General features: G+C 40.6%; 1 protein-coding gene across 4 annotated transcripts in view; it reads right to left on the bottom strand.

Annotated features, from left to right (window-relative positions):
- Positions 1 to 5,105: 5,105 nt before the first annotated feature.
- The window catches only part of LOC132959725 (beta-1,3-galactosyltransferase 1-like), a 93,735-nt gene continuing 79,206 nt past the window's right edge, over positions 5,106 to 19,634 (bottom strand). For all 4 annotated transcript variants that reach the window (XM_061032910.1, XM_061032914.1, XM_061032911.1 and 1 more), the window contains one exon: positions 5,106 to 7,333. In XM_061032910.1, coding sequence (XP_060888893.1) covers positions 6,093 to 7,079 — 987 coding nt within the window. In that variant the 5' untranslated portion in view covers positions 7,080 to 7,333 and the 3' untranslated portion in view covers positions 5,106 to 6,092. The remainder of the gene's footprint in view (positions 7,334 to 19,634) is intronic.

The raw sequence follows: 19,634 nt of genomic DNA, 5'->3' as shown, positions 1-19,634 counted from the left end.
AAACAGACTTACTCGCAGAGACTGTGCATACTGCGTAGGTTTCAAGATACGTCAAGTTCCCCAAGTATGCTTAATGAAAGAAATACTGACATCAAAACCACAGCGAGGGTGTTGCCAGTACCTGTACCTGCTCTCTGGATCAAATGATCTTCATATTCACAAGCCCATCAGGTATTTATGAGACCCCCCCTCTCATACAAATATGCAGATATTCCTCCGAAGCTTGCAGCTGGTCATAAATATGAGCCTGCTGCTTTTGGAAGGTGAGGTTGAGCTCCATGCCTCCATCAGTTCCAAGAGATCGGCTTCCACCCCCGAGCATTAAGAGTTAATTTATCGCTTGTGCAATTCAAATTCAGCCCGCCTGTCACACTTATCTCTGTCAAGCGCTGGTGGTGCCACCGCCTCACTTCCTGATGTATGCTTCCTATTTAAATCCCATCTCTTCGTTATGGATGGCAGGAAATAATTCATGCTGCTGAAATGCTGTCATCGACAAGGACAGATATCAATATTAATGCAGGATATCAATATTTAAGTTTTGTCTTACATTTCTGAGTTCTCCGGGAGCAGGGGTTAAGTTTCTCCTGCTGGACTCCCCATGAATGATGGGATGTGATTGCACATAAAACACAAAGTGACAAGACTGTCATTTATGCAAGGATGCATCTGGAGTTCATTCTGCCACCACAGCAATCGATTTGTTTTGCAGAGAAGTGATTTCAAAGCAATCTCAAAATGTTCTGATTCAGAGGCAGCTTGCTCAAATATCGACTTTTGTTAGATGTTTATTAATCACATTTTTAAATCCCAGCACAAAGGACCAGGATTAACGGCGTCTGGGCTTTTGATGGCAGAACTGCATCAAGTCTTAACCTTCAAGTCTCAGAAAGGAAGATACAGTATTGATCTACCAGGTGGAGGCACACTTCATATATTAGCTTGTTCTATCTGTATTAATCATGTTGCTGTTGTTCAGATATGGCAGAATACAGAGGCGTAGCAGTGATTCTGTCTCTGCTATGCTGCCTGCTTATGAAGATGAAATATGACACTGACAATAAACAATCAAACTGCATATGTTAACGCACCCACCCAAACAATCAGTTTTCAGTCGGTGGCCAATTTGGAAGCGGTATTCATCATTAAACTTTATCCACATTGGAAGCTTTCTAGAATCATGAATGAATGAAAGAGAACATAAATGAGTGAAGAGGAGAGTAAAAAGGCTGTCGGCTTAGGGTTAGTTTGTTATCCATCAGTTTAATTGTTAGTAACAAAATCACTGCTGCTTTTTCTTTATTCTTTTAAGCATTTTTTCAGTTTGTTCAACTTGGAAGTTGTCACTAGTTGGCCAACCCTCCTCTACAGTATTAAAGAGTATACAGATAGGGGTTATCTCAGTTTGGGATTGCAATTGAACTGAGGATGATTATGATAAACTTTGAACGTTTGACCTGATCTTGGTAGATTGAACGGCCTATAGCAGAGGAGAAATATCAACAACAGCCTGTGTCTGCAGTTTCAACCCCCTGAACTATACGTCCACCTACAAAGGTATCATTGGAGCTGCCCTTGAGGAAGCTGGACGTCTATAAAAGAAAAGTTAAACTTAAAATAAAGGTGGCATTTGACTCCAGTTTGAGCTTAGTGGCAGCTCAGCTAGCATTCCTTTTGCTGGACATTTTTTTCATTTGTTATGAAGTAAAGGGGAGCTCTGTGGGAACAAAAACATTGTGGGGGGGGGGGGGTTACAGAAAAGATATACAGAAAAGGTATTTTTGTTTCCAAGTTGGAAGAAAAATAAAATAAAGAACTTGTCACCTATATTTGCACACTAAACAAGAAACACAACATACACAGCTTCAAAGAACATCCCTGCATCTAATCAAGAAATATATCATTCAGCATTTGGCAGATCCAAAATCCATCTCTCTTCAGGGCAAGGTGAAAGCCACTCACACATTAAGCTGTCGTTATTGCTTGGTGGAGGCATCAGCATTGTGATGCATCTCAGCATCGCTCTGGTGGCACTTCTCCAGGAAGAAGAGGAGGATTGTACAGCGGGTTCCCAGCTGCTCTCAATAAGCTCTTTTTTTCTGTCTCACCTTAGTGCAAAAAAAAAAATGCCTACACAGATGGCAGATTGAACACCGCCAATTTGTTTCCGCGGTTATTTTCTGGAAAAAAAGACGAATCCTCTGTGCCTCACAGGACAGGCCATGAGAAGGTCAAGATAACCGAAAGGCTGAAAATAACATATTTAAGGCAAAAGATTATGAATATGTATACAAGGATTTAAAAAATGCTGCTTCTTCTGCAGCTGTTATAAGTTTGCCTTTAGCTTTAACATCATTTAACCTGACAGCAAAACCAAACCAAGGTCTTCTCTGTGCCCTAGTATTTCTTCATTTCTTCTCGAGGCTCCACTAGCCCGCTTTACAACGCTTTGTTTTGAAATCGGAGTGTTCCCAATTGTCTCACACTCCGCCTTGCTCGTTACGAGGTTCATTTAACCACAAGCCTCTGAATAATCACTCGCTTTTCATTTTCCCCGAGCTTTAGCCCTTTAAATGCTCTACCACTGGCTTGCTTGGCCAATTACAGAGCAGACTTTCTATTACTCAGCATATTGTATGAAATTGCATATGCCATAGGGGGTGATCAGAGGAATGCAAAACACAGCACTGAGGATAAGACGCTGTGAATAACAATTATTTCACATGCGTACCACTGGGCAGCCTGCGATTGTACATTTTTTGGAAGAAAATAAAGTCATTAAATGATAACATGCTTGGCCTCTTATAGGGGTTTCATCCTTTTCTTTTACGCAAAACAAACCTGTAAAACAAACGCACCCTAAACTGACACAGGAATAAATCCTTTATTATCCTCCAATTATATGTTGTGCTGGCAACTGTTCTAGGAACTGATCAAAAAAGAGTCTGAGATGAAAAAGCTCCATTGGAGAATAGTTTTGTGATGAAGAAATCATAACAGCGATGGTGTTTTTTTTCCCTCCCCACATGCTCCCAAAAGATTTTTCCGAGCGAGGAAGCGTTTGAGAAAAGAGTCTTGCCACAAGTGCTTCCAACGCTTTTTTTATGTTTATCTTTGCAAGTACAGAGCAGAAGACATTTTTCATTTCTTCGGCACCAAATCCCGCAGGAGTGTTGCTTCTGCTTCGGATGATGATGATGATGACGCCTGGAAGAAAGAGTTCAAAAACGCCAGTGTACAAACACACTGGGATAAACACTGGCACCTGTAGGCATGGGAGGCTGGAGCAACCTAATTAAAGTGGTGTTGGTGCAGTTTGGTCCACAGCACACACACGCCAACACATAGGATAAAATGTTATTGAGGAAACTGATGATTTTTTTTCAGGTTTTTTTTCTCATAAGTAAAACGGAAAATTACCGTTTTCCACTACAGGGAAAAAAAACAACAAATATCAGGGCAAACATTTCTGTTCTTTTTTTCATCAGGGTGCATAGAATTCACTTTTTTCCATGTATGTAAAAAGGGAAATGATTCAGACTCTTTAATGATTCAGAATAACTGTTCAGTATGACAGATACATTTACATACAAGCTCTAAGTGACCCATCAGAAATACACCGCTTTAAATGCCAGAGTGGGCTGAGAAACACATAATCATGACTGTAAAAAAGGGCTGAGAGTTTTCCATTAACCTACATGTGATGTCTGACAAAGCTCAGTTTAGTATAATCACGATCTCCTGCATCATAGACTCAATCCTGGAAAACTTCCCCCCTAAAATAATCTCATACAGATGACAGATAAAACGGATACAACACAAATTGATGGATTAAGACATTCAGGGCTGGTCTCTTCTAAAATAAAAGATTTCCCTTGATTGTTTACCAACTTCATTTATCATTTTGGACAGATAAAACATCTTTGGTGAGTCTAGTAATGCACTTGTTGAGGGTTACATTTGTCATTACAAATGTACCTGGCAGTGAAGATTAACATCTGTTATGTGCTGCATTCCCTTAAAAATTATTCAAATATCTAAAAGTGACCATAAGATGGAAAATAGTGTTAAGTATTTATATATCTAATTACTTTTAAGATCTCCACCAGGCATGTTCAATGACTGATACAGATTTTTTGGGCATCTCTTTGACTTTATTCAGATAGGTCCTTGGAGAGAGACAGGAAATGTTTGGAGAAGAGAGTGGAGGATGACATTAAGCAAATGTCACTGGTCAGACTCAAATTCAAAATTGGAGGTAAGGCAAGGCTCCAACTGTATTAATACAATTTTTTTTAAAAAGCTTCCAGTTGTTCCAAAATCCTTAATTTCCACATACATGTACTGCTATTCAGTGGTCGCTAAACAGAGATTTAAGGCGAGGGGATTATAGTGAAAAGAGAATTCCTTTGCCTGTTCACTGTTTTTTTATTAAACAGCCACTGAAAAAAAGAAACAATGGAATATGGTGCCAAATTTCAACGTCCAACAAAATATTTGGAACTTACACTTGCATTAAACCCCTTCCTATCTAACATTAGATTTTAAATGTTGCATGTCTCAAGGCCAGTTAAAAGTCATGTAAGCTTGCAAATTGAGGATATCTGTGTTATCACTCATAAGAATGGATGAAAACACAAACCTAATAAGCACAAAAAAACTAAAGGTTCTAAACAGTATTTGGACATAAAAGAAATTAATTGGCCTTGGTAGTTCCTCTTGTTAAGACATTTTGGGTGAAAACAGCCATTTGGCTGCCAATTACACAGATGCTAGTTTTGATTTAATACAGACTACACAAGAAATGTTTTCAGGAAACACACCAACACCTGCAAGGAAAAGAAAATGGTCATGTTCTTTCCTGATCCACTCAGAGCTGGCCCATCACTGACGTGTTGAGAGCTGGGACCTCAGTCAACCTGAGCACATCTGCTGCTGAATGAACAGCAGTCTTAATGAGACACTTTCCTTTTACAGCTCATTTATGCAGCAGTCGTCTCAGATTGTAATCTGGTTTCTTATTTATCAATATAAAGATGATGTGTATTAAATTGAGCAAAATACAAACTTTTTATATTGTTTTCTGTAATAAATACAATTTCAAGTCTTACAAAAGCGCTTTATTGAATTTCAAGTAATTGAAAAGAAGAAAGCACTCTGAAATGTAATACTTGTCCTCAGTACACACTGCGCTTGCAGTACATCTGTTCTCCATCTTGTTCAAGTAATAGAAAATATAAAAGTCTGAAGCCTGCTCACAGCACGGCCTGAGACGAATAACTGCACATTACACATTAACAGCAGAAACATTCACTTGGGAATGCAAGCAGCCAATATCTTCTGGTTGTCCGGATCCTTTTTGAAGATTTTCATTGCACGATACAAAGACCTGTGGATCTTTTGTAAGAAAATATGTCTGGATCTAAAGAAGAATATAACAGAGGCAAACAGGTGGGGTTGATAATACTCTTATTTTCGCTGCCTTCCTAGAGTAAGAACAACACTATTCAAATGAGTCCTGATGACTCATGGTGTTCGACATGATGACAGCTATTGCTAGTGCCAGACAGTACATCCAACACCTTAACACCTTCTTCAGAAAAATACAACTGAAAATACATTAGGAACATTCATAATAAGAGTTTGCAATGGCAAATGTCTGGGTTCAAAGAACTGTGTTGGCATTTCTGTGATCTGCAGTCGAGTAATGGAGACAGTTTGTTTCTCATGTATCGATGAGTGTTTTAACACACGCTTTGTGTCTTGTATTTTCTTATAAAATCATAATGCTGCTGGCAAGAACAAACAACAGGCTGAACATTTGGCACACTTTTTGAAAACATATTTCCAAGGTTGTGCCTATTTAGTGAGTCTGATTGGAGTACCTCTCAAAAACACCTTGAAGTGAGGGAGACAGAGGAGTCTGCTCTGGCCTAGCACTGTCGAGACTCCTGGCAAAGCAATCAGTGCCTGAAAACACGTCAATACTTCTCTTGTAGCTCAGTGCTACGTGCTGAAAAGTACTTGCCAAAACAAATGAAAAAGAAGACAGGCTTAGCTGACTTTCCAAATCAAAAGCTCTGCTAGTCCTGCTAACACTTCAGGTGCTTCTTGCTGGTCATGTCATTCCAAATACGGTGCATTTCCTCAGGGGAGATCTGGTGGACAGTGACCACCCGGCGGTATCGGCAAAGACTGTACGCCATCTTCCAGTGGTTGAAGCCGCTGTTCTGGAACGGATGGATTCCCAGTTTACGGAGGCACACACCAACATACACATCCTCCAGGTGTAGCAGCCTGGTGTGTAAGGAGGTTTTGTATATTAGCTCAGCAACATCTGCTGAGAAGATGTAGCCCGTGCCAGAACAGAAGGGTGGGTACTTGCTGTCTGGGTACAGATCCCTTGGCATGTACCACTTGCTTCGCATGTCTCTGATTGGCCCGCCGTTGATGACGTAGCCGGTGAAGTACCTCCTCCTGGGCTTGGTAGTTGGCTTCAAGAGGCTAAAAATTAGATTCTCCATGTTGACAAAGATGTCACTGTCTGTCTTGAGAACGTACTGCGCCTTAGAGCAAAATGTGGCAACCCATCGCATGCCCATTAACGTTTTAAGAGTCAAGTTGTGGTAAGAGTCAATAAAATCCTCCACTATGATGTCATGAAAGATCTGACTCTCCTGCTCCACCATCTGGTTGAGGACGTTGTCAGTGCTGCGACCCAACAAGAAGAGTGTGACCACGCGAACGTCTGGGAAGGTGCTCTCATCACCCCATGTCTCACGGATGGCCTGACGGGCGTCAAATTCCTTGTGGGTGGTGCTGATGAGACTGACGAGGAAGGGCGGCTCTGCTTCGCACTTCTTCTCCTCGTTGATGAGGTAGCCGAAGTCATGTGGGTTAAGCGAGCGCGTTCGGATGTTACTGAAGGTGCCGTTCTTGTTCGCCTTGGGCACTTTGCGTATAGGTATAGTCAGTTGGCCTATGTAGGAAGTGGAAGGGCGGGACACACTCAGGTACCACAGAGCGCTGGCCCAGCAAACCACTGTCAGCAAGTATAAGCAGGAGACCTTAGAAGGCATCGCTGGTCACTCGGCTGTTGTTACCAGCGGCAGCAGCATCGGAAACCTTGAGGCCACGATTCCATTGGTTGTTTCAGATGTGGCGGCGCAGCTTGAGGCTGCCTCCGCAACGCGGCTCACATTAATTTCAGATAATGGACTTTTCTAGGGTTTTGTTTGAAAAGAACCACAGCAGAGATTTCTTATCATGTCTACGTCCTTACTGTGTCCCATGGCAGCTTGCGAGGGAGGCCTTCAGCTCTCTGTAGCAGCATCTAAAAGAAAAGAGGAAACATACAGTCAGTGGCAACATCAATCAAAACTATTTAATAAAACCTTAGAGAAAAGATAAGCATGTTGACTGAAGGTGTAACTTCTAACATGTCCTTATCTTATTCACATGAAAAGGCACTTATGGAAGCAAGGCTTGTGACATATTGAACAATATCTTTTACTTTCTATTCATTACAGCCCATAACATCAGTCCACTGGCTAGGCAGGCGGCACAGTCGGTTACTCTATCTTTCTATCACTCTTCAGATAAGAGCTCTATGGTCTGAAGAGAGTGAATATACCAGGAAGCTCTCTACAATGATAGGGCCTGCTCTGCTTCAGCTCCCTGCACTTTCTGTTTGCTGTTTATCTCCCTCTTATCCCCCTCTGGACCAGACACAGCCTGGCGAATCAGAGAAACTCAGACAGTCTGAGAGGAAGAGGAAGAGGGGGAGAAGGATCAGGGCAAGGAAGGTAAAAGTAAAACTTTCTCCAGGGGAAAGATTAAAATCCACTGCCTCTGGTTGTCCTGGTCTCACTCACCGTTTACTCCCACTATTTCCCTCCTAAACTAACCTTTCTGTAAGTCAATGTCAAGCTGAACTTAGGAATGTGGATTTAACATGTTTCCGCCTATAATGAGCTAGTACATTGTAAGCTATGGAACTTTTTGCTCTAATTGGGCACACTGACAGGCCATAAGGGGATAAGTTAAAACTCTAAAGATAGCAAATATAAAAATCTCTGCCTTTACTGTACTCAAGTATTATCTGGTAGCTTAAAATTTTAAATCTGACTTCATAAGGCCATGATGGATGACGAATTTGCAGGATTTTTGGGGCCTAATCCTTCTTTACAGACTTTTATGCTGTGCACTATAATCTCTTTTGATGTTGCAGCAGTCCTGTTCTTCTTCTGGGAAGATATATTTTTGTTTTGACTGTGCATAACTGATGATGAAAGAAAGCGGTATAGATCCTATCAGAGATACTAAAATCTGTTTTTAAGATGGAACCGCTGAGATAAAAAGCGGCTCGTTGCTTTATCAGACACCAGATTTTGTCGGTTCATGGTTCTTTTCATCAGGACTTTTCTGTTTTCCCTCCTCCCCCTCGTTTCTCCTATCTGTTCCACCCCTTTCGATCCCTCTCTCCATTTCTAAAGCAGAGTCATCAATCTCATGGTCCAGTGGAATCCATCTCATCATGGCCGCTTTTCCACACCTCCTCCCTCTCAATCACTCTCTCCTTCTCTACTTCGCTGGGTGCTTGATCCATCTTTATATGTCTCACTACCTCCCTCCTCCGCCGTTCTTCGTCTCAATCTCTGTCCTATATTGTTTTTGTCTCGGGGTCTCATCATCGCAAACCCTTGTTCTTTCTTCATTTCATTATATTCTTTTCTCCTTTAGCCGAAGACATTTTTTTTCTATTTGTGTGTACATTTCATCTCCTCAAATTTCTCTAATTTATTGACAGCGTCTATCGCCTTTACTCCCACTGAATCCACTCAATCTCAACTCCCTGCATGCCTCCTCCTCTCCCTCTCCCCGATAAAATCACCAATTTATCATGTTCACCCTCTTTCCTTGACCTCGTTTCCCCTCACTCCCTTATTCCCTGTTTTCAGATCGGCACATCTTCAAACTCTGTCCTTTCCCGCGTAGGGTCTACTGGTTCCACAGTCCCCTAAATGGACTGTATGCTCATTTCGCTGAAGCCCAGAATAACTGATATTCTCATCTGGCCATGCACCTCACGAAACCATGAGAACAAAATTCCCCTTAGAGCAAATTGAAAGATGGCTGTATCCTTACATGCCGTCGTGTCACTTTGAATTATATTAGCACCCTGCAAATGTTCTCTGCTGAATATGTTACAGTTCCAACAGATTATCAGGGATGGGATCATGTTTTTAAACTGCAGGGATGCTGTTCTTGCAGTGTACATAATTTACTAACATCTGTGTTAATATGTGGTCAGCAAAACACTTTTTAAGTGGAGCAGACAGACCATGCAGTCCAATGATCCACAGTCTGGAGAGAGTCTTTGTTTGTTGACAAATGAAGGACAGTTATTTTGCATTTTGGTGGTTGTAGGGTTGAAAGCCAGATCTTATCTTGTTTATTAAAAAACAAAGCTTCGATTTAATCTATTCCAGGAGTGGACAAGGGCTACATCTCAAGCAGTTACAAATGCTTATTTTTGTACATATTCTATGTTTACCTTCTTTTATATCTGTGCAAAATAAATAGGGCTGTTATCTTAAAATTGATGTCCTGTCCTAAATTGAAAGAGTCAGAATAAACTTGCATGTTGATAGTATATTCTTTGTATTGTTTTAATTCTACATCCATACACAGCAGAAACAACAGCATGGCAACAGCATATTATTTCATCATATGATTGTAGCCGTTATCAGCAGCCACGTTTTACAACCTCTCTTCCTGCAGGACTCAGGACTGTGGATTAACATCTGGGTTTATTTTACTAAGGAACTGATCAATGATTTAAGTCTCCCTCTCAGACAGGATATTATGAACTTTTACAAAACTTTGAATAAACAACTGAGCGGAGACAGAACATCTGCTATCTACGAATTGACCCCAAAGACATGAACTGTGACCGAAATCAGTCTCTGCAAAGTCGTAAAATTGACCATCTGTTGAAGGACTGCTGAAGAACTGAATTAAACCACAGCTTTCAATTCTGCATCAAATGAACATTTATGTCTTTCTTCATCTAGATATTTGTAATTGTCATATTGAATGTATTATAATCATCTTTTTAAACTCAAAATCTGATCTTCAAAATAGGAATAAGAGTTATATTATGTTTAATAGGAATTTGACGTGGAGCACTATTGCCATCTAGTGTTAGAATATCTCCTTCTCCCGCAGCTGATAAGAGCTCACACTGAGCTCAGATCGTTAGTTTTAGTTTTGTTTTTTGTTTGTGAAGTTTAGAGCTTCAGCTCTTGCTTGCTTCTCTTCAGACTTCGGTCCAAATCACTTCTTTTAAGTTTGTGCCGTAGAGACGAGTCTCTGCCGAACTTTCTTTTTCACGCACAATTTTTGGAACATCAATTCTTTCTGGCTCAAGCAACGTTTTTGAACTTTCTTCTCCAAAGTCTTTGCTCTTCAATTTTGAGCGCCAATTCCTTAATTTGGATTCATCAAGATGGCCATCCGGTTAATCTGAATTGGAAATCGACGTATCAAAAGACTCTTTAATATTTTTTTCCTGTTGGATCCTCGTGGAGCTTCTGAGACGACTTATGATACTCCGACCAAGTTGTTAAGGTATCTAATCTGACCCATGGACCTCTCTGGGCCTGAAAAGAACCGCTTGCCAGAGACTGAAACACGGGACCAGCTGGCGGAGTTCAATTGAACACATCTCACAGTAAGACTGCTGGTGGCAAGGGGTGTTGGAAGATTGAGTCTTGAGTCGTGTCTACTCAGAGCCCTCCTTTAAATCCAAATAGAATCCCAAAATTCCTCTATCAACCTTTTCTTTTTGACCATTTTCTGATCAAGTCATTCAAACAATACTGCGTCTTATCTCATTACTAAATATATAATGTCACCATACGTTATAATTGCATTATCCTGATCATAATAATCATATTCTTTATCTGTTTCATCTATACATTATTATTTACCCCTTTTATATTAAATTTTACACATAAAATTCAGGACTTTGTCTGTGTGTTTTCTTGTTTAACATTTCCAGAACTTACTTCTTTCAAGATATGAAACTGACTGATTAATTAATTAACTTATACCATTAAAGTTATTTTCTTCCTTTAACAGGAAGTGGTGCCCCTTCTTAAATACAAGGTTAAATAAAGATATAACATCTTAATAATTTAATTACGCTACATGATTATTAATTCAATTCAATTTAGATGCTAAGGGTAACGTGTTCATCTCCATGATATGGCAAGGGGAACAGGACGGGTTAGACCTAAGCCCATATGTCGTAAAATGAGAGAGATTTTTAGAGAAAAATAATATACCAATTTGCATCCTGTTGCATAATTGTCTTGTTTACATCCCTTGTTGCTTGTGATTTTTAATGCGTTACAGAAGTGCTTCAGAAAAGCATTGGAGCACTACTTCAGGTATTTCACTGTAGATCATAATAATGACTACCCTGCTGACAAAAGGCCTGTAAAACAAGTCAAATAAAGAATAACTTCAAAATACCACAGAGCAGTAAAAACAGGCATTACTGTTTAAGAGATGAGGAGAACATCCCACATTAAAGCCCTTAATAATTACAGTTATTATTAACAAACCCTTCACCGGGCTCATTGCTAATGATCTGCTAATCTGAACTGGTTGTCATGACAGCCCAGTGACAGGCCGTAGGGCGAGAGATAGACAAAGAAAGGGAGAGTAGGAAATAGAGGGGGAGAAATTAAGTCAGTCTGCTGCACGCTGGCATTAAGTGCTAAGGAGTTTTGAATGTAACCCCCGTGGGAAGTCAATTTAGCAACCTCGTAGCGAGCTCTGCTGCTCTCCATTACGCCTCACACTGATCCAAGACGCCACATTATGATCACCTTTGTGGGGATAAAGAAGTAGAAGGCTTCTAACATGCTTGTGCCATGGAGTTATCTAACATTTATACAGGTCTTGAAGGGAAGCTGAGTGCTTTTTATCACCCTGTGTCGAGCTGAGATAATTAATTGATTGACAGGCAAATCTATCTAACAGGCAGAAATTTTGATGAATGATTCATCGTTTAAGTGATTTTTCAAACCAAACATTCACAGGTTCCGTGTAGATGTGAGGAATTTAATCTCTTCCTCGTTTTATGGGTTTTTGGAGGGACATCATAACAGACATCACCTTGGGCTTATTGATCGCTCACGTGTTATTGATGAAGTAATGAATCAGTTGAAAGAGTACTCTGCCAATTACTGAATACATTTGAGGATGTGAAGCAGACCTGTTAAAGAGAGAATGGTCAAATGGATGAGGAAGAGGACTTAGAGCTGGGCTTCAATGGCAACTTATTGAATTCACTCAACCTGATCTAATCCTTTCAAATCCCATATCAAATCAAAGTTTCAAACTTCTGCAAGTAGGCGAAGCTAAAAACAGCTAAACTGGAATTGGCGCCTGTACTTTTTATCGGCGGAGAAGGCAGAAATGTTTAGTTATAACCTGAAAATGAAGAGATCAGCAGAAAACAATTTATTTCATGTATCGGTTTATTTGCACAGGTGCACAGGGTTTCGATTTACATGTTTCTCTGATTACTGGTGGTCTGTATATTGAGTTGAAAATGGTGAAATACAGGTATTCATTAGAGTGTAAAGTCCCTGTGAGGAGATTTTTATTGGTCGTGAAACAGACTGAAATCAATACTGATGTCCCTTTATGAGCTAAAAAAAAAAGCTAACGACTCAGCTTAGAGGTCGACTATTTCTATATAGTAGGGCGGCAACAACAAATCGATAATATCAATAATTAAAAGTGTTGGCAAATAATTTGTTGTGTTGCGTGATTATTACGTCACTTGTGCAAAAATTGCCAGTTACCTTGAACTACAGATGAAAAGCCTGCCAACCATGCTGCCTGTTTAAAAGGGATCTTTGTGATAAAGGGAGTGAAGAGGGTTGAAAATTTTTTAATTTGCACTTCAAGTTCATGTATCATGACATATTACAAAGGAGGAACTACAAATTGGACCCAGAAGCTAAGATACTCTGACTTTTAGCCTGTAGTATCTGTCAAGGTGCAAAAATGTAAGATACTACATGTCAGGAATGCATCTTGACAGAGTTGATTTAACTCTGAGGTTTCTGCCCTTTTCATACAGACATCCCACAATACTGTTGAAAAGGACTTCATGGAAGAGGACACAAAGGAAGAGGACACAAAGCCAGCACATTGCTGCCCCAGTGTGGGATTTTCAACGGCATGCTGGTGTCACATGTAATATAAAACATGTGTGTGGCAGCAACATAGATTCTTAACAAAACTAATGGTGCCTTACTGTCCATTACACACCAGTTGATGTCATCCTCTGCTCAGAGGAGAAGGACCTCCTTGACATCAGAAGTCCTTACCCTGAACTTTTTTGCCTTTGGAGAGCTGCTAACTTTTCCTTGGTCTATTTTGAAGTGCTGTAACGTCACACAACCCTGTGCCTGTCATTTTCTTTCAGCTCCCCTTTAACAGGGTCATCAACTTGGTTCTGTTCCTAGCTTTGCTGCTAGCTTACAGGGAACAGCCCTTTTAAAAGGGGCTTAGGCTCGATTATCCCTGATGACCTCATAATGACATCATCAGTGGTGTTTTGCAGTCTTGCACATTTTTTGATTGGGATAGGAGCAAATATCTATTCTGAACTTTATACTGATTCAATCAATGCTTAAGGTGCAGGGGTTTAAGTCAGCTTTTTTCCCTCATACATTAAAGAAATCAATTGAGGTTTTGCAGTATATAGTATTTCTACTTTGAGGGGGGTCGAAGAAACTTGAATCAACTGCTTTGTTGTTTCTACAATATTTTGACCTCTGAAAACCGTGTGCAAAATGCTGGAAGGCAACAGAGAAGTGGGAGTTGCAGTCTGGTTTAATGTAGCACCGGATAATTGATTGCAGTCATTAGTACAGCGCAGAGTGACCTTGCTCGTGGGGGGGAGGACTGCATGCTTGTGAATCACTGAGGGAGAGAGTAAAAGAACACAAATAAAATAAATAAATGGCTACTCAGATGTGTGTCTGCGAGTTGGATTAATAGACTGTAGCGTCTACTGTCTTTGGTGCATTGGAGGGAACATGTGAGTGAGAGATGAGCTTGTGGGGCAGACACACCTGAAGGTAAATAAATCATATTCTGAGCTCAGCTATGACATCTAACATTCACGCTGCCTGCTTCAATACCACAGATTTAATGACTGGCAGAGAAAAACAGGAAGCAGCCGCCATCACTTGCAGGGTTTTTTGTGACAGCTGATTTAAGTGAAGCTGTCAAAACATGTATGTGTTGGGTAATTCTTTACATTGCAGCATTATGATGGGGTAATAGTATTTGAAAGCGAGGCATGACCTGTTAATATGATTCAATAGAGGCGAAAACAAAGAAAAGAGGGGGTAATGGAAACTGAAAATGATTACGTCTGAGGGAGAAAATACCGGGTACTCTGGACAAAATTAGATTTTTCAAACACACGTGCCACTTCGTCTCTAGGCTATGTGACATTGTATGCTTTATGATTACTGAGCAAATAACAGCTTCCCTGGAGGAGAGACTCAAGCATGCTACTCCCTAAACCAATGAAACAAAAGAGCCTTAGAGGCCACTGGGAGCTGCATATGAATGTTCTGATATGGAGGCATTTCTGCAAGAGTTTCAAATACATTTCAGGATCTGACAGACCGTTTCTGAATGGATTTGAAAAATGTGAGCTAGAAATTTCAACATGCCAAAGACTTGTCCAAACCCTTCCTCTGTCCATATCGCACTACTCCACACCTTATCTCAAGCTCCTGCTGTCAAGATAAGCTCAACAGGAGGTTTATAATTGTCCACCCTACACAAAAAAAAACTGTCTTCCATTCCATGTTTGATCCGCTTTCTCGCCAATCATCTACCAAGTCTAAAACCTATTATGCCGCCTTATAAACATTCAAAAGAGGAATTAATGTGTGAGGAATTTAACGGCAATGGCCAAATTGGTTTGCATCCCGGTTAATATGAGAGAAGCACAATTAAAATGTCAGGGATGGAAGGCTCCCAGTGTGGCACTAGCTATTCTTTTGTTTGCTGGATAATAAAGGACTCGATGATTGTTGTGGTGCGGCACAGACAGCCGTATAGTCAGTATTACAGGCCACAGGCTGGACACTGTGGGCTTAGTGCGAAGCCTCTGAATGCAAAGCAGCTTAGGAGTGACAGTGGAAATGGGCTATCAATAGTGGCCAACAGATTTGGCTGCTGTACAGGCGCCTGATGCTCCATCCCCACTTCACTGCTGACTTGAGCCCAAACAGTGCAGGGGCATATCAGCCTGCGGCCAAACAGCGCCTGCAGGAAATTCTCAATGTTTGTTTTAACTCCCTCGGAGAACTCAAAGGACATTATAATGATTGTGGGAAGAAAAAAACTTGCTTTAAGTTGTCAGTGCTTATCAAAAAATATGGAGCTGTGACCTCGTCCATCTGGTACTTAAAACAAGCTGAGCATAATGGACAAAGGCTGCACATTTTTGTGTATAAGTAAGCAAGAGGAAATACAAGGGGGTTGGTGCAGAAACACAGCTGCATTTTGTAATTACACAAGTTTTTTCTCAAGAAAAATGCGGTACTGGATGAGCGCAGGTGCCTTTGGTTTGAACTGCAGAGTCACAAATGTGAAGAAGAAATAGCACTAGGCATTGCTGAGGGGGTTCGGAGTGGAGCCATTCATGGTGATTCCTCGCACAAGCCAGACCTGTGCTCAGAATGTTAAGCTCCCTCATAAATTGGAAATGACAACTTGATTCATGCAGGTAATACATTTCACTGTCCAACTGGATGACATTGCTGTTATACAATATTCAAGGCACATCAGGGGTGAGTGAGGACGAAGCTCCAAGAAGGCACCGGAATTATAGTAATGCCACAGAAACATTATGTGATAACAGCTTCTGAGGACAGATGCTTCACCAACAGGGAAACGAGGCAGGGTGATTGTGTGAAGGTACAACAGAGGGGAAGCAGAGCAGTTGAGGAATGATAAGGGAGAATGAGGTGGTTATAACCTTCAAAGATCCTGCAGGAGAAGTCAGAGTTCTATAGTATTGATGAAATGTTTCAGCCGGAGTCACTCGAGAGTCGGGCGCCCGGAGCAAGGCAGTGTTCGCCTTTTTAAACTTTTACATTATCCAGGGCACAGTTTTGCTAAGCACTCACTTTCAGCACTTGTCTCACATCACCCTGTCTCACATCTGTACACTAGCAAGGCCAGATCCTTCAGCAACCAACAACTACACACCCATATTGAATTCAGACCGTATTTAAGAAAACCAAAGAGAAAATTGCTTGTGATTGTGAAGTAGGGTGTGCCACATGGATCAGTACTTAACACCTTCTATTCAGTCTGTACATGCAGCAGTCAAGTCATATAAAAATACAAAACTTATGCATATAGATGATACTTAAATCCATGTTTGAAATTCCCTGATGTTCCCCATGATACATTTTTTCTTTTCTAAAAAGAATAAATGACTGGATTAGTCTGAGTGATTATCCTTGGATCCAGATCCAATTCATTTACAGGTCTAACCCGGAGTTGAGCAGTGTTTTTAAATCATTAACAGCATTAGCCTTTCATCAAATTTTGTTTTGCTAAATTCAGAAGATCCTTAACTAATGATCTTCACATTCATTTTAATAACACTTTTCTCGGGTCTTAGATAAAGTATTTTGAAGCTACATCACTAAGGTGGAGAATTGCATTTTAAACTGCTCCTACTGGTCTTTGAATGTTCGTATCCTCCCTGTGTATGAATCATGCAACATACATAATCAAGGTTTCATTCAGCTGAGAAAGAAAATGTATAGAATCTCTGTACAGCAAAAGCAGTCTGACAGTCTAACGATGTAATAAATGTTGCTATATTTTCACCTCCAGGGTCTAATGAGTAAATATTAGAGACCATTTGTTTTAATTTCAGCCGACCACCACAGCACACTCGTGGCTGTTTATGTGTCATCTGAGGAGGCTTCAAATAGGCACCTCGGCAGCTTTGGTAAGTGATGAAACCAACCACGAAATGATGTGAGAGAAAACAGCACAGCAAGAAAAATATTAAGAATGTTTTGAAGCTGACCTCTCCTCTTGGGGCTGCTGTTTATGTCTGGTTATTTTCCACATTTGATAAAGTGTATCCCAGCAGCCCCACTGGGCTTTATCCACACAAAACAACCAGAACCATCATAAAAGAGTAATAAACAGGATTCTTTCCAAGTTGAACAAGTAGCATAACAAGATAATTTGTAAATGTATAAGTAAGCTGATGACATTGGTGGTGAGCTTAAACCATATTTCTAAGACTCATGCCGTCTGTACTCGACAGCAGGATTTCCTGTGTGTATATCTATCTATGCTATCTTTTCTATCTTAATCTACCCTGTGATTTAAGGTGATACGTTTGTTTTCAATGCTTCAGTCTTTCCTTTTAAGATTTGATATTCGTTTATCTCAGAGAAGCTGTGAATTAAGTGTGTCTTAAGAGTCTCAAGAGATGCAAAGGAACCTTTGTCTGGGACTCAAAAACAAATCGGGAAGGCAATCAATACAGCAGCAGCCTGCAGCGGAAGTGTAGACACATTATGCAGCAGCAGCAGGAGCCTCTCAAAGCCTTCTCCTCAGTCTATGGTTTACATTTAAACGCTACCCCTGCCCTTCCTCCCCGCTTCTCCTCTCCCTTTCACTCGAACATTGACCTTAAACCTGTGAAAGTGTCTACAAGCATCCTGGACACTAAAAGCTGCTGCGGCTGCCTCTGATGAGCTTGTAAATTTGCTGGTATCGATCCGGCTCCGGAGGGGTCTCTTAGGTTGTTTCTCTGTAATTTTATTTTCCTTCTGTTACATCCATCAGCAAAGCAATGAATCAGACAGCCATAAAAATAGTTCAGGTATAATATCCGGAGAAGAGCAGCTTCCATCCATAGCACAAAATCTAAACAACACATGCACAACCACAGAGTAAACAAAAAAGTGTAATATAAAGTGAGTGACAGTGTATACCAGGCTAAGGGGGATAGAAAGATAAACAGGCGGGTTAGAATGATCCTCATTATATTCAAATCACCACATTACCATACTAAGTGATCACCTTTCTCCCCTCTTGCTCCTCCGTCCATACGCAGCAGTTTCTATGGGGACGAAGATGCCCCAATGTACCAGACACTCTGCGATGCGAATTGCATGCATATTACGTTATTCATGCCGAGTGTTTCACTCCAAAAATGAACCAGCAATCTAAAAAAGTGGCACTTCAGCACATGATGGATGGGACAGTAATTGAGATAAGTGATGTTCCATTCTGAGCACAAATGGGAAACTTCAGCACTTCCATGATAAAATTAGATCACTTTTAAGTACACCATTCTCTTTACTCTGAGGAGAGTGAAAAATGATTTGAGGCACTATTTTCACGTGAGTGTAGCGAGTGAGTTGAAGTGTAAGGTTGTACGTTAAGGGTTTGTTTAACAAAATCTAGATAACAAAACACCTTGAGTGGAATAAAGCTGTTTCTCAATGAATAGTTTTCCTCCAGTGGTCAATAGAAATTGTAAGCTGGGGAATCCGACTTCAAAGATCAAAAAAGACTTTGTTGAGAAGTGCTTTGTCATGAAAAATAAGGGTTTTGTTCCCTATAGTATGAGACTGAAAGTGTGTCTTTTAAAGGGCATTTATTTATCAAAAGATTAAAAAAGATAAACAAGAAAATATGTGGCTACAAGGTCACCTCCCAACCAACCACAAAGTTATCTTACTGCTAGTTGTCCTTGTACAGGCTCACTGCTCGCATATTTTGACCAATTGACCTTCCTGCCACAGGTCACTTCGCCCCCATGCTACTAACCACCTTACTGCTAGTCACTTGACCTCCTTACTTCTGGCTATCGCTGACCACTTCAACCAGTCAGTCATTAGGTCATGTTACAACTGAAATTCCTGCATTGAAAGTAAGTGTTTCAAAGCAAGAATACAAAATAAAATACAGAGCTCTTGTCACTGGACTACTTTTATTCCCTCTAGTAATTCTTTCAATACATAAAAATATAAGTCACACAACAACAATAATTTGCATTTTTTTTGCATAACAATAGTAAAGCACTTTCTTAGCACATGCATGCAGCACATCCTGTTCTCATTGAATGAATTACAGCGGTGTGGATCTGCAACATTAAAAGGCCATATGCTCAGCAGAGGTGCTGAAGCATCAGTTAGTGCAAACACATCTTGGCACACGCTTTCACAGCTCTCATATGTGAAAGTTAATTAACCCACATATTTCAGAGCTTTATTCACAATTTTCTAATTTGCCTGGTAAAACACCTGGAGGAAGCTGATGGAGACAGAGGCCTTGCACAAGTGTCCAAATGTAAGTGTATTGCTGCTGCTGCAGCCCAAAAGCATTCCTCCTCCACTGTGCTTCACCCTGCTGCACAGCTCCAGCCTCTATCAGGGGGCGAGGAGTTATCGGAAACACCATCTCAGTGCTGGCAGACAGGTGGAGCGTGGAACAGGCTGAACACATCCCATTATATAGCAGAGTACAGACAACTG

Source organism: Labrus mixtus, chromosome 24, assembly GCF_963584025.1.
Source record: "Labrus mixtus chromosome 24, fLabMix1.1, whole genome shotgun sequence".
NCBI lineage: Eukaryota > Metazoa > Chordata > Actinopteri > Labriformes > Labridae > Labrus > Labrus mixtus.
This window is presented reverse-complemented; position numbering and strand designations above follow the sequence as displayed.